The sequence below is a fragment of the Scleropages formosus genome, chromosome 4, assembly GCF_900964775.1.
Source record: "Scleropages formosus chromosome 4, fSclFor1.1, whole genome shotgun sequence".
Taxonomy (NCBI): Eukaryota; Metazoa; Chordata; class Actinopteri; order Osteoglossiformes; family Osteoglossidae; genus Scleropages; species Scleropages formosus.
Genome location: NC_041809.1, coordinates 31,192,464 through 31,205,869, shown reverse-complemented (window position 1 = coordinate 31,205,869; position 13,406 = coordinate 31,192,464). Strand labels below are relative to the sequence as shown.

General features: G+C 42.7%; 1 protein-coding gene across 4 annotated transcripts in view; it reads right to left on the bottom strand.

Moving 5' to 3' along the window:
- Positions 1 to 11,230: 11,230 nt before the first annotated feature.
- Positions 11,231 to 13,406, bottom strand: part of LOC108934395 (latent-transforming growth factor beta-binding protein 3-like) — a 55,410-nt gene continuing 53,234 nt past the window's right edge. For all 4 annotated transcript variants that reach the window (XM_029251127.1, XM_029251130.1, XM_029251129.1 and 1 more), the window contains one exon: positions 11,231 to 11,960. In XM_029251127.1, coding sequence (XP_029106960.1) covers positions 11,809 to 11,960 — 152 coding nt within the window. In that variant the 3' untranslated portion in view covers positions 11,231 to 11,808. The remainder of the gene's footprint in view (positions 11,961 to 13,406) is intronic.

Genomic DNA, 13,406 nt, shown 5'->3' with positions numbered 1-13,406 from the left:
CTGGACTTGTAAACCCGCTTTGCTACCTGTCTTTACACCCTCCTGCTCTTTCATATTCACACACATTAACTGACACCACTTGTCCCAAGCAGGATCGGGGGAGCTGGAGCCTAACCTGGCTAGACACAGGGCGTAAGGCTGGAGGTGGAGGGCACACACCCAGGACAGGATGCCAGTCACCTGCAAGGCACCCCAAACAGGACTCAAACCCCAGACCCACCAGAGAGCAGGACCCGGCCAAACCCGCTGTGCCACCGCACCCCTGTGCCCCCCTTTCATATTCAACAATTTATTATTAACCAATTATGCTAATAAAAGTGTTAATACATTTCCACGTAAATACATAGTCTTATGATAAAAAGGCCCCTTTTCTCTCCTCTGCACTTCTTCTGTGCATGTGCTTTATGCTGCATTCCTTCCATTCAGCATGTGTGTGGCAGTCAGCTCAGTCTGAGGCCTGCAGCAAGTGACCCTGAATACTGACCCTGCTGGCCATAGCTGACAGGTCACCCCAAAATCTCCAAAGCCGCACATGCGAAATGACCAGGCACTGAGGAGTCAGACCCTTCTCCTCATACCTGCCGCAAACCTGGCTTTCAGTTATTTTGCTTTTTCTTAAATCTTCTTTTCTCAATTCATTTACTTAAACTAAAATATAGACTTGCCGCACATCTGGCAGCCCGTAAGGGTCCTAACATGATGTTCCAGAGCAAAACTGTCACGTGGTCTTTTATCAGAATCTATTGTTATTTAATCTGTTAACGAAGTACAATTATAATCTTTCAGTAATTGTAGTGAGATTATGACCATTGTACTGGTCATTCCCAAAGGCTGACAGATAACACGTCGGATCTGGGACCTTCAGTGCAGTTCAAATTAGGCAATAAAGATAGAAGCTGCCTGCAAACAGAGATCACATAATTGAGGGAAGGATGATCCTGTTTTTACAAGAGTAGAAAAAATATAACGACGTTAAACGACATCCTCAGTTTCGAAGAGAAAGGAGTTCCATACATATGGCTGGAAACACTGCACAACTATTGCGTTGAGCACTCAGGACGTTATTCTTCTTTGCTGTGTGCGACCTACTAAAGCATATTTATATTTCTCCGGCTTTAACCATCTCTCTGGGACGCACTATTTCTGGTATCTTTCTTGTTCATTTTCCCTCATTTCCCCAACAAGTAGCTCAAGGTCACCCTCCTGTTCCAGTTTGAACTTGAGAATAATTAGACGGAATGAAACCAGGACAGTAGGAAGGGGTTTGATGAGTGTCACGGGACTGGTGAGCAAACGATGTGACCACAAGAGGACATTATGTAAAATCTGGCCTGAGTCTATTTTTTTTTCTAACTTCCTCTGGGTCGATGAAGGGAAGGGGGCAACAATGAACAAGCACAGCCCGCCTATGAAGTCTGAAACTTCCTGAGTGCAACATATCGCTTTTTTTTTTTTCTTCCGAGTATGTGTGGGCTAATATCTTTCCGTAGATGAGAAGAGACGGGTGCTGGGAAGGTGAGGTCAGCAAGCAGACTTGGAAGACAAATGGGATAAAGTGCAGGGAAATGGGTCACTCTTTCCTCCTGCCTTCAGTGCAAGATATCGTTTTTCTGGGTCTCCATCTATTCTAATTCTGCAGCAGGGGGCATGTCAGCACTGACGACTGAAAGCAAACTCTCACCCTGCACAAGATATATAAACTGCAATCACCAAAATGAGTGAACTATGGGATTGTTCATCAAGTGTTACGCTGCTCTTCTTTTTCTTGATTTGCCATGATACAGTAATGAACAAATGGCTAATAGCTTGACCCGATGCATTTAAGTAATCCACGTTAAAAGCCAGATATAGAAGTAAAATATTAAATAAATGTTAAAACGTAGGTGGAATATTTATATAAAATGTTTCTCTTTTCTGAAGATTGAATTTACCAAGAAAATGATAACGTGCATTTTAAATAGGTTTTGTTAATGATATGTTGAAGTTCTGGTTTATTTAGTGTAATGACTGAGGTAACTCGACCACAGACCAATTAAATAAATTCTTTTTTTTTGTTAGGTTTTACATGTAAAAAGCATAACATATACTATAGTTGCTTAGATAGTATCCTGATCAAAAAGTTAAAGAAGTACATCTAAAATAAGTTTTTCTCGTTTAAATGCTAAGCGGTTTGAATTGTTAACATGGTTCATATAAAATCTGCCATTGTGTGCCAGCAGATGCAAAAATACATGTTCGTTTACAATACCGATCATGTTGGAGAGCAACAAAAATTCATTTATAGGACGTGAGTCCCTAGTAAATGTATCCTTACCAGTAAATTGATCATAATGCAAATCAATTCCCTAGATAAGTTTGTAACAAGAGGGTGTGGTGGTGCGGTGGTGCAGTGGTGCAGTGGGCTTGGCTGGGTCCTGCACTCTGGTGGGTCTGGGGTTCGAGTCTGCTTGGTGTGCCTTGTGATGGACTGGCGTCCTGTCCTGGGTGTGCCCCCTCCCCCTCCAGCCTTACGCACTGTGTTTCCAAGTTAGGCTCCAGCTCACCACGAGTGGCTTCAGCCAATGTGTGTGTGTGAGTTTCCAACATTTGCACAGCTTTAACAATGACTAAACGAAAGGTTCAAAACCAGTTACCACCAAAAATAGAGGGATGGAAATTCATTCAGTGGACTTGGCATCAAGGTCAGAGGTACATTATTTATAAGGGGGAGAATTTTGTACCAACATTTTATGAAATGCCCCAGATTCAGTTCATATTTAGCTTCAGTTGCAGTGAGGGTTTCATTCTGTGTTTGTGTGTTAGGTGTGGGTATGTGTTTAGGGACTGGATTATCCTGGGGAGCACCGCAGTATGTTCCCTATGTGCAGTCGGAGTATTAATAGTCCGAGTGTCACAGTCCTGCCCTACATCTCTGTCAGCCCTGGGCCATGCAGACAGGGATTCACCTGCTCTCTTGTTAGCGAGTCACCCTAATTACCAGCTAAATGAATAAATGCAATTGTACCCTTACAAGGTGTTGAACTAGTCACGTCGAAATGAGCGCAGCTCAGTCTTCTTGAGAGCCGCAAGGTAAAACCCAGAACCCAAAGAGAAAACTTACATGCAACTTTTCCACATCCTGGTCTACCCATACTGGGTAGATTTTCTTCCACAAATCTTGTTTTGTAAGCAACTTGGATGAGTTTGAATAAGAACAAGCGGAATCAAATGGAGCACAAGTTGAATCGCACTGTTGCAATGCTCATTAATATTTCGGAGCTCAATAAGAGTTTAAAGATTGAGGACTGTGTCCTCCTTGGGAACCCCTCACGCTATAATTCCTTCCCTTAGGGTTTAACAGCTAGAGGCCACATGACCTGGTATTCCTTAAAGAAGGCTATGAGTGAGGGAATTGGCATCAGTTAATTTACTGCAGCGGGTTTGGCTGAGTCCTGCTCTCTCGTAGGTCTGGGGTTCAAGTCCTGCTTGGGGTGCCTTGTGATGGACTGTTGTCCTGCCCTGAGTGTGTCCCCTCCCCCTCCAACCTCATGCCCTCTGTTGCCGGGTTACACATGACATTATCAGTTAGGAATTATTGCTATCGTAAAGATAGACACATTTATAAGAGAAACTCAGCTTCAGGAAGGGAGACAAAAACAAGCGTCTTGCACAATCAGGTGACACACAAGTGCTGCTACAAATGGGCCTAACTTTGTTACGGTCTTTTGAAAAACGAGCCTGTCATATCAAATAATTGTGAAGGAACGGTACACGTCCTTCCTCGGTAGCTTAAATGTCATGCGAGCCACTGATGGTGACTGTTGAGTGATTATTTAGACCAAGGACCTACACCACATCCATACGGAAGCTGTATGTGTCTCTTTGTCCGCTTGAGTTCTTTCTACTTCCTTCAGCTACAAAGTAAGTGCAGCATGAGACATTAACATGTATGTAGCTGGTGCTTTTCTCTAAAGCAGATTATAATTATTCACCCATTTATACACATGGCCAATTTTACTGGAGCAATGTAGGGTAAGTACCTTGATCAAGGGTACTACAGCTGGAGGTGGGATTCAGAGGGGCAACCTTTGGAGCCAAAGTGAGCAGCTCTATCCACTGCACTACCAGCTGTCCCTAGAAGACAAGAAGCAGAGTTGGAAGAGGAAGGTGTCATCCTTCAGAATGCCTGAAATGTTCGTTCTTTATACATACCTCTCCAGTGTGGGCTGGTGGAGTGGGATTGTTCTGGATGGTTTGCCCTCTCGTTGGTGCAGTGCTGGTATCGTTCCGCAGCTTGTCATTAATGCTGCTCATGTTATCTGAGACCATTACTTCAGGTAGACAAGGAGTTTTGGCATTTCTTCCAGAAGAAAATCAATCATGTGAGGGTGGGAAGGTTATACAGTCACTTTTCTTTCATCCACTGAAATCCCTCCAGGACCTTCATTCACGGTTTCTCCACGTATTTGTTCTACGTGAGAGCTTAAGGTATTTTATTAAAGTAATGGTTTCCCTAATTGAACTCATTTGGTGTTCTCACTCTGCTTGCTAGCTGTTAAATCTGGAAAACCTGCACATAATGCGGGGCCCGCAGAATCAAAAGAGATTTTCTCCATGGGGGAAAATGTCAATGTTGCACTAATAGCATTCAGTTTCCAGAAGTACAAGGGAATGCATGCAGATCGCTGAAACAAGGGAGGTCTGAAGGTGCCCAGTCCAGGTTTGTATTGTGTGCAAGTTCTCCTCTAGTTTTTCCTTTTTTTATTAAATCTGAGGCTTATTTTGCAGAGAAGTTAATTATCTAATGCACAAGTTGTACAGAGACTATGTAAATAAGAAGTACTTTTGTCTTATTGGAATAATATGCACCTTGAATATTTGATACAATGACTATTCATCACATAAGTCTGCACACACACATCGTCTGAAACCGCTTGATCTATATGGGGTCGTGGGAAGCTGGAGCCTAACCCAGCAACACAGGGCAAAGGGCTGGAGGGGGAGGGGACACACCCAGGACGGGATGCCAGTCCATCGCAAGGCACCCCAAGCGGGACTCGAACCCCAGACCCACCGGAGAGCAGGACCCGGTCCAACCCACTGCACCACCACACCCCCCCATTCATGACATAGGTCTCTATTAAAATTACTGTGTTTGTGGTGAAATATTGTACTTAATCACACATTGAACTGTAGGTGGGGGCCGCAGTGGTGCAGTGATTTTGGCCTGTGCCTGCTCTCTGGTGGGTCTGGGGTTCGAGTCCCACTTGGGGTGCCTTACGACGGACCTGGGTTTGTCTCCAGCCTTGCGCCCTGTGTTGCCGCGTTAGGTTCCGGCTTGCCGTGACCCTACTCAGGACAAGCAGTTTCAGTCAATGTGTGTCTGAACTGTGCCTTAGGGGATGTGGGGGGTGTGGCGGTGTGGTGGTGCGGTGGGTTTTCCCAGTGCCCACTGTATGGCAGGTCTGAGGTTTGAGGCCTTCCTAGGGTACCTTGTGATGGACAGGCATCCCGCTTGGGGTATGCCCCCCCCTGACCTTGCACCCTGGGTTAGGCTCCGGCTTGCTGCAACCCTGCTCGGTACAAGCGGTTGTTGACAGTGAATTGTGTTTTCACCTTTTTAGAAAGACTTGTATATGTACTCATGCCAGTTTTTTGCCACTGTTCATATATTTATACACATATAGTTGATACTGATTTTTAAAAACGTCTGTTAAACTCATTAATTGCCACAGACAGAAACAGAACTTGCTCTACATATTATTTATTATTATTTATTAGTTATTTAAGAACATATGGCACAGACTCGAATCACATTAATGGAATTGCTAAGCTGCAGTTCCCTCTAGGGGACGAAGTTTATAGCAGCAGTTTTCCCCAAATTCTTTACTCCAAGTGTAACAGGCTGCATCAACAGAAAAGATGATGTTTAATGAACTATGTGGAAAGATCGAGGCCCACTCTTTGCTCCAATTTGCATCTGCAAATATTGGGTTGCACTAGTCCCTACGTTATTGTGACGTGAAACTCTCAGAAGCAGCCTGTTCCCAGCCTTTACGTACCATTTTAGAGAAATCAGATTAGTGCTCTAATCAGAGAGAAACATAGATGTCCTTAATTGATGTACGTTTCACTTAAACTACACTAAATTTCTCGTGCATCTGTTAGAGAAACAGATACTATAACTAATAGAATTACACAGAATATCGTACCCATGATTAGTTTAAAGCGATTTTTTGACCAGGACCCTGAGTGATTCGACGTACTTCGTCACCAAACATAACCAATGGCTTTAGTGCATCAATCATTCAGTTCAACAGGACTTGACAAAAATAAAGACATTATTATGAAACGCGAGAGGCAGTCTTTGCAATACAAAAAAGTGGCGAAAATGAATCGTTGACCAAGGAACCCCAGTAGCCCACACCAAACACTAGTGATCTCATTCATTGTGTACAGCCCATTCTGTACGGCCTATTATTTAAGGTACGCATGCAATTAAAAGAGTGGAGTCTCATCATTCTGCATCTTTATTTGCTGTGATTTATATTAGCACTATTATTTGCCTTCGTAAAACAGATCCCACAAGAAAACATGTTTGAAAAACTCATCTCTTTCTCACACACACATACACACACACGCACACACACACTGTCTGAACCGCTTGTCCCATACGGGGGTCGCGGGGAGCCGGAGCCACAGGACGTGAGGCTGGAGGGGGGTGGGGACACACCCAGGACAGGACGCCAGTCCATCGCAAGGCACCCCAAGCAGGATTCAAACCCCAGATCCACCAAAGAGCAGGACCCGGTCCACCCCACTGCACCACAGCATCCCCCTAAAACTCATCATGCGTGAAATAAATCTCATAAATGCATCAACGTGACAATTCAGCATTTAACAAAATCTCTTTTTAAGTAGCTTTTAGACTGAGAACAGTGTCAAACTAAAGCCCTTGCATTTTCACGCAGTGACCCTGATGTTCATGACTTCACGTCTTCCTGTAGCGCTGCGTGTTCCTGTATCGAGAGCCAGCTTGAGCTACTGATCGAGCTCTGTTAAGGTACTCAGAGTTCTGAAGAGTTGCTTGGGTGACGCTACAGCTGTTTGTACATGAATGATGTGGTGTACGCCTGCCCTCATGCGTTCGTACAGTTATGCAAGGACAACGTCTTAACGTCACGCTCGGCGCTACAGTTCGTCTTCAAGAACATTTGTGAGATGACTCGGTCATGCATAGCCTGAACGTCATCAAATGTCTTCATGGATACTGTTAAAACACCTTAGAAACCCGAAGAATTAAACTGGAATGAGAAACAAAAGACTACAGCGAGGAACACACTTGTAAACTCTCGCGACACACATCAATTTTAAGTCAAAAAAAGTTTTTTCATTCTTATACGAGATGCTTAAGAAAGACCAACCCTTAGAGGAATCCTGAGATGTTAAAAGGACGTTCAGGCATCTTTAGGTTTTCATATTGTTTGTCTATTTTCAATATATTTCCAGTTTATATATTTATTTCAGCGTTCTCAAAAATCTTTTTGAGCACAGAGACATTTCTGAGGATGTTGCTCAGAGAAAAACAGCGCGGGGATCTAATGTGATTCAGACAAAAGCCCCGTCATCTGCGGGGGGCTGTGACCTTGACAGTCGTGTCTGAGCCGGATTATTTGTCTGCGCTGAAATGTGACTGTTCACCTCTTCCTAATGCAATCTCAGGCATAAACTTTCACTGGTAAACTTCTGGAAACCCCGACTGCTACAGTATTCCTAACCCTAAGCCAGACTTATCCGTAACCTTATTTGCAGCCTTTGCCAACATGAACAGCCCAGAGGCCCGAGCCAAATTTTTTGTTTGAGCTGACCTTTGACCGTTTACCTCTTTCTGATCCCACCTCAAGTATACGTTTTGATCGGTAAACTTTTTAAATTCACATCAGTTGTAAAAACTGTTGGGAAAAGCTGCGGTTATGTTTACGGCCAAGGTTAGGGTTAGGAATACGGTAACTGTTTACAATTTTCAAAAGTTTACCACTGTACATTTTTAAAATATATCCATGAGTACAGACACACACACACACTGTCTGTCCCATACGGGGTCGCGGGGAGCCGGAGCCTAACCCGGCAACACAGGGCGCAAGGCTGGAGGGGGAGGGGACACACCCAGGACGGGACGCCAGTCCGTCACAAGGCACCCCAAGCGGGACTCGAACCCCAGACCCACCACAGAGCAGGCCCTGGCCAAACTCGCTCCGCCACCACACCCCCTGTCCATGAGTAGTAAAAAAAAAAAATCATTAACCATGCTTCTAGTAACCACTTTCCAAAATACAAAGCCATAGCCTATTTTGAGCATCAGCAGACAAAAGCGTGTGCAGCAAGGGAATACAGAAAATGGGAGCGTGTGAACGGTCGCATAGCGGCAACGTTTCTCTGTTCACCACCTTCAGCTGGACACGCCGGGTGAGCAGGACCTGTCTGCTGTGAATGAAGAAGAGCGCAAAGAGTACGTCCGCTGTCAGAGCCACAGTCGTCTCCGAGATACATTAATCCATTAGCGCTGCGCAGCACCGCACTCATACAGCCCATTTTCCCGTAACTGTATTTTAAAGCCTTGTCAAAAATGTGCCACCTTGTCACTGTATATTTCGCTCAACTCAGTGATCTAGAGTACATATAACAAGTGACCTAAATCTATCAGACAGTGTGACGGAGCACTTTATCGGAAAACCCGATGAAGGGTTTGTCCCGGGGGCGGCTGATACTTTAGCGTAGTGGTAGAGCCGAAGGGCGCCGGTTCGAACCTCACCTATTTCAGTTGCACCCTTGTGTAAAATACTGGTCCTGAATTGCTCCAGTAACATTACTCAGCTGTATAAATGGGTCAATAACTGTAGGGAGTTCAATGCTTTAAGCTGCTTTGGAAAAAAGTATCGACTAAACGTGTAAGTGAGCGTGTGCTGGATAGCAGACGCTTTTAAATTCCACTTATTGACAGAGGTACAGCTAAAAATGTCCAAATTGGATTATTACTTCCATATTATGCGCAATGTGTATGTAAGACGGAAATGAACACGTATAGGATGCAGCGTGTCCGCTGTGTTTGTTATTCGATTTCAAGAATTCATCTTACGGAAAGCGTACCTGTCTTTAATATCCACTTATCAGAAGGTAAAAACAAGATGTGCTGTCCTTCAAATATCCCTTTGAATTTTATGCCAAACCTGTGCACAGCGAGTTACGGTATAAAACACTCTGGATTCGGTTGTTTTTATGTCTTCGTTTTACATTGTGTAAAAGTAATGTAACTGCATAAGGTTTGCGTGTTTGCCCTTTGCCTGCATGGGGTTCCTCCGTGTGATTTGCCCATCATGTGTGACTGTGGGACGGAGTGTGTGTGTGTGGCTACCCTGCGAAGGACAGGGATAGGCCCCCCAACCACTGCGACACTGACTAGGATAAGCAGGTACCGTGAGTGAGTGAATGTGATTTTTGCATTATGCATCACATTTCTCGTGCTCACAGGTTTTGTGAATAATGATGACTGATAACTGATCAAAAACCTGTAGAAGGTTTGAAGATTAAAACCTGCTGAAGGTGTCCCCATGGCCTTGGTTAAAGTTCTGACTCTGCCCAAGACTATATATAATATACAATGACAGGCTCTATGAGGGTTATTTCATTACCTTACTATAGAGTTACAGGGTTAACCCAAACTTAAATTTATGACCTGGAACATCAACAGTAGGTGCCAAATAATTGAGAAAAAGAAGATTTTAACACTCTTAAAATGTATCTATTGAATTACTACAAAACACCCACATTTTTCTCAACGGAGCACATAAAACAGGACTGGATGAGTCAAGTTTACTTTTTCTCCTTCCACTCTTAAGAAAGATGTATTGTCAGTTTAATTAATAGGAATATTCCTTTAATTCTCGATTACAAAGTAAATGACCCAGAGTTAGTAGATTAGTATATGTTTTCCATAGATATTTTTGAATTTTAAATAGACTGATGGACTAATATGAGGTTTTATTATTGAGCTGTTCAGATTAAGCATATCATTCGTTGGTTCTAGGTTATCGTAGACTGACGGTACATTGGCAAGAACTCATTTCTGTGCTATGCCCTCTGGCTAAGACTGCACGGAAAAATTAATGCTCAGGCTGAAAAAAGCCATATTCATATCTCAGCGTTCAACTTTCACAATTTTTATTTATGTTTTTTCCATTATATCTATCATCTTTATGTCCAATTTTTTTTTTTTTTTCTTTTTTTTGCTCATATTGAAGGATTCTGTTTTTAGTCCCTTCTCTATTTGGTTCTGTTTCTAACTGATCTTCTCAGAATAAAACCTCCATAGTATTCAGCCTTTGCTGAACTGTGGCCGTTTATTTTGAAATTCTCAGATTGTTGAGGAAGTCAAGGCATTTTATACTTCTAAAAAGTTACAATTAACAGAAAAAAAGACAAAGTCAGGTAGTAATGCATGAGACAGAAGACTTACTTTAGCTTCACGTAGAATGAAGAGATAAGATTAAGAAGCCAAGGTTCCAAGAACAAAGTCTTTTGTACCACAGTTTCATTTATCCTTAAGACACTGGCATTTACTGGCCAAGTTGAGACTATGAACACCGGTGGCGCGTTGGGAATGATGCTTTGGGTAAGCAAATAGAAGCCCTTTATGGCTGTGTACATTTCTGCCTTTATCCTTGATTGTCAATTAGTAAATTAGACAACATGGTGTTTAAGTGAGAAAAATGTCATATTTATAAAAATCAATAACTAAGGACCATGTGTTTCCTGGGGTATGGAGAAGGGGAAGGATCACAATGGTTGCTCTTCACTGAAGATAACACCCTACCACTATTTTGTCATTGTTCAGAAGTCCAAAATGAATATCATTAACCAAAGCAATCACAAAAAGCTATTATGTAAAAATTATGGCACATATGTAATCAATAGGACTCTATCTGCTTACCCAAATGTCCATGACCAAAGGCCAAGAATGGCAAACACCAGAATGTTTAATAGACGAGTGACCAGTTGCTTATCTATCACAACAGAACATCAGTTTTCAATACATCCTAAGAATTTAAGCAAAATTGCTTGCTGAGGACACAAATGGTTTTTCTAAATGACATGAGGAGGGAATGGATGTATGACTTTACTTCCAAAAAAAAAAAAAAAAAAAAAAAAACAAGCAGGTAAAGATCAAGCTCAATATAATACATTTTTTTTAAACATTAAATTAAAAAACACTGAGAAATCTTCATTTGCTAAATATTTTCTTCTTCTGGAGGAGATGTTTTGAAGTGCCACCGGTTGTTTTCAAAGCTGTTTATAATGCTGGTTCAGTATTTAGCACCTCATTTTTGTAAACTCAATAAGAAAGGCATCAAAAGGGAGACATCTGTAGAAAAACTAATAAGTAAAAAGATAATTTACATCTGGGGAAGTCTGCACATTTTTGCAGCGAAGAAGTTTTTCTTTTTTTTACAAGAAGGACGTCTATATCTGCATATAACCGGTGTATATAACCGGTATAAATACTGTATAACCGTTGTATAACTGCTTTGATGTTAACAACAAAAATTCCATTGAAAAGTTCCCTTTGGAAGGCTGTCAAGTGAAAATTACAAGGAAATTATTGGAACCATTATTTCTGTGGCAGAATTGCTGATCTCATGTGTTTTAGAAGAGAACGTCCATCAGAGAATGTCACTTTATTGCACCCTTTCGGCGAAAAAAAGCCAGATTGTGTGCATCTGAAAATGTTTCGGGAGTCCGGGTGTTCAGCTGGAGGGGGTGCAGTGGAGGGGGCTACTGGGTCCTGGCATGGACGCAGACATTTGGACGGCGCGCAGGGACGTAACCGTGCTTGCAGAAACATTTGAAGGAGCCCATGGTGTTGACGCACCGGGCGTTTTTGCAGGAATTGATGCGTAGGCCTGGCTCGGCACACTCGTCAATGTCTGCCAGATGGACAGAGAGCAAAAGGAAGACAGGTCAACGGTCGTCTGCACTGCTACTGGGAGCCGTTGGACAAACTTACGTGTACATCCATTCACTTTTATTTGCACCTCATTTATTCCTGAAGATCTGTCATCTAAAGGTGAATGTGTGTTTACCGATGAAAATATTACTATTGTCTCTTTAGGGAAAAATTATGTCAGTTTCACTCAAAAATCATCCACAATCATCCAAAAATCATCTCTTAATAACATTATTCTAACCCTCCATTATCCTAACCTTCTTTATCAAACATGTGGTTCCTGGTTTAGAGCTTCAGAAGCCATCCCTGGGACAGCTGGTAGGGTAGTGGTCAGGGCTGCTTTGGGAACCAAAGGTTACAGGTGTGAAGCTCACCTCTGCCTTTAGTACCCTTGAGCAAGGTACTTACCCCAAATTGCTCCAGTAAAATTACATGGCTGTACAAATGGGTAAATAACTGTAGACAGATTAATATTGTAAGTTGCTTTGGAGGAAAGTGTCAGCTAATTGGATAAATGCAGTGCAGGTTTCACAGTTGCATGGAAACAGTAACATAAGAACATTCTTTACTAGAAAGTTTTACTTAGAAATGTATGTGTAATAGGAGGGGGTGCGGTGGCACAGTGGGTTGGACCACAGTCCTGCTCTCCAGTGGGTCTAGGGTTCGAGTCCTGCTAGGGGTGCCTTGCGACGGACTGGCGTCCCGTCCTGGGTGTGTCCCCTCCCCCTCCGGCCTTACACCCTGTGTTGCCGGGTTAGGCTCCGGTTCCCCGCGACCCCGTATGGGACAAGCGGTTCTGAAAATGTGTGTGTGTGTGTGTGTGTGTGTGTGTGTGTGTGTGTGTGTGTGTAATCAATGGCTGGAGGAGGTCTTATGGGTACAGTGCAACGCGCCAGAAAATAAAGAGGAGAACTGGATTAATCACACTTGTATGGAAGATTATAGTTATCGGCTTTGTTTCTTGCACCACGCTCAGGATATTTCAGTTCAGCTTCAAACTTGTCATTATTTTTTATTTAGGTATTGTTTGCTACTTTTTTTCTTTACATTAATAGTTACCCATTTATTCAGAAAGTTATTCTTACTGTTTCAAATCAAGGTAAGTACCTCCATCAAATGTACTACGGGAGGGGGATTTAAACAGGAGAACCTCAGACAGTAAGGCTACGGCTCCGAGCATCATTTTCCATAAATACTGCAAATGAATTTTCCATGATACTTTGAGCTTTTTACTTTCATCTGGCTAACTGTGAAACCAAAACAAACAACTGTAGCACCAAAAATCTGTTCAATTAACAACGTGCACCTGAAAACACCACGCATCATATAAACAGAGATGGTGTCCGTTCCCAGCATCCTCAACCTATATGCACAGTTTTTCTTGTTGCTGTATTCACTGGGACTCAATCTGCTCTTACATTAGTTA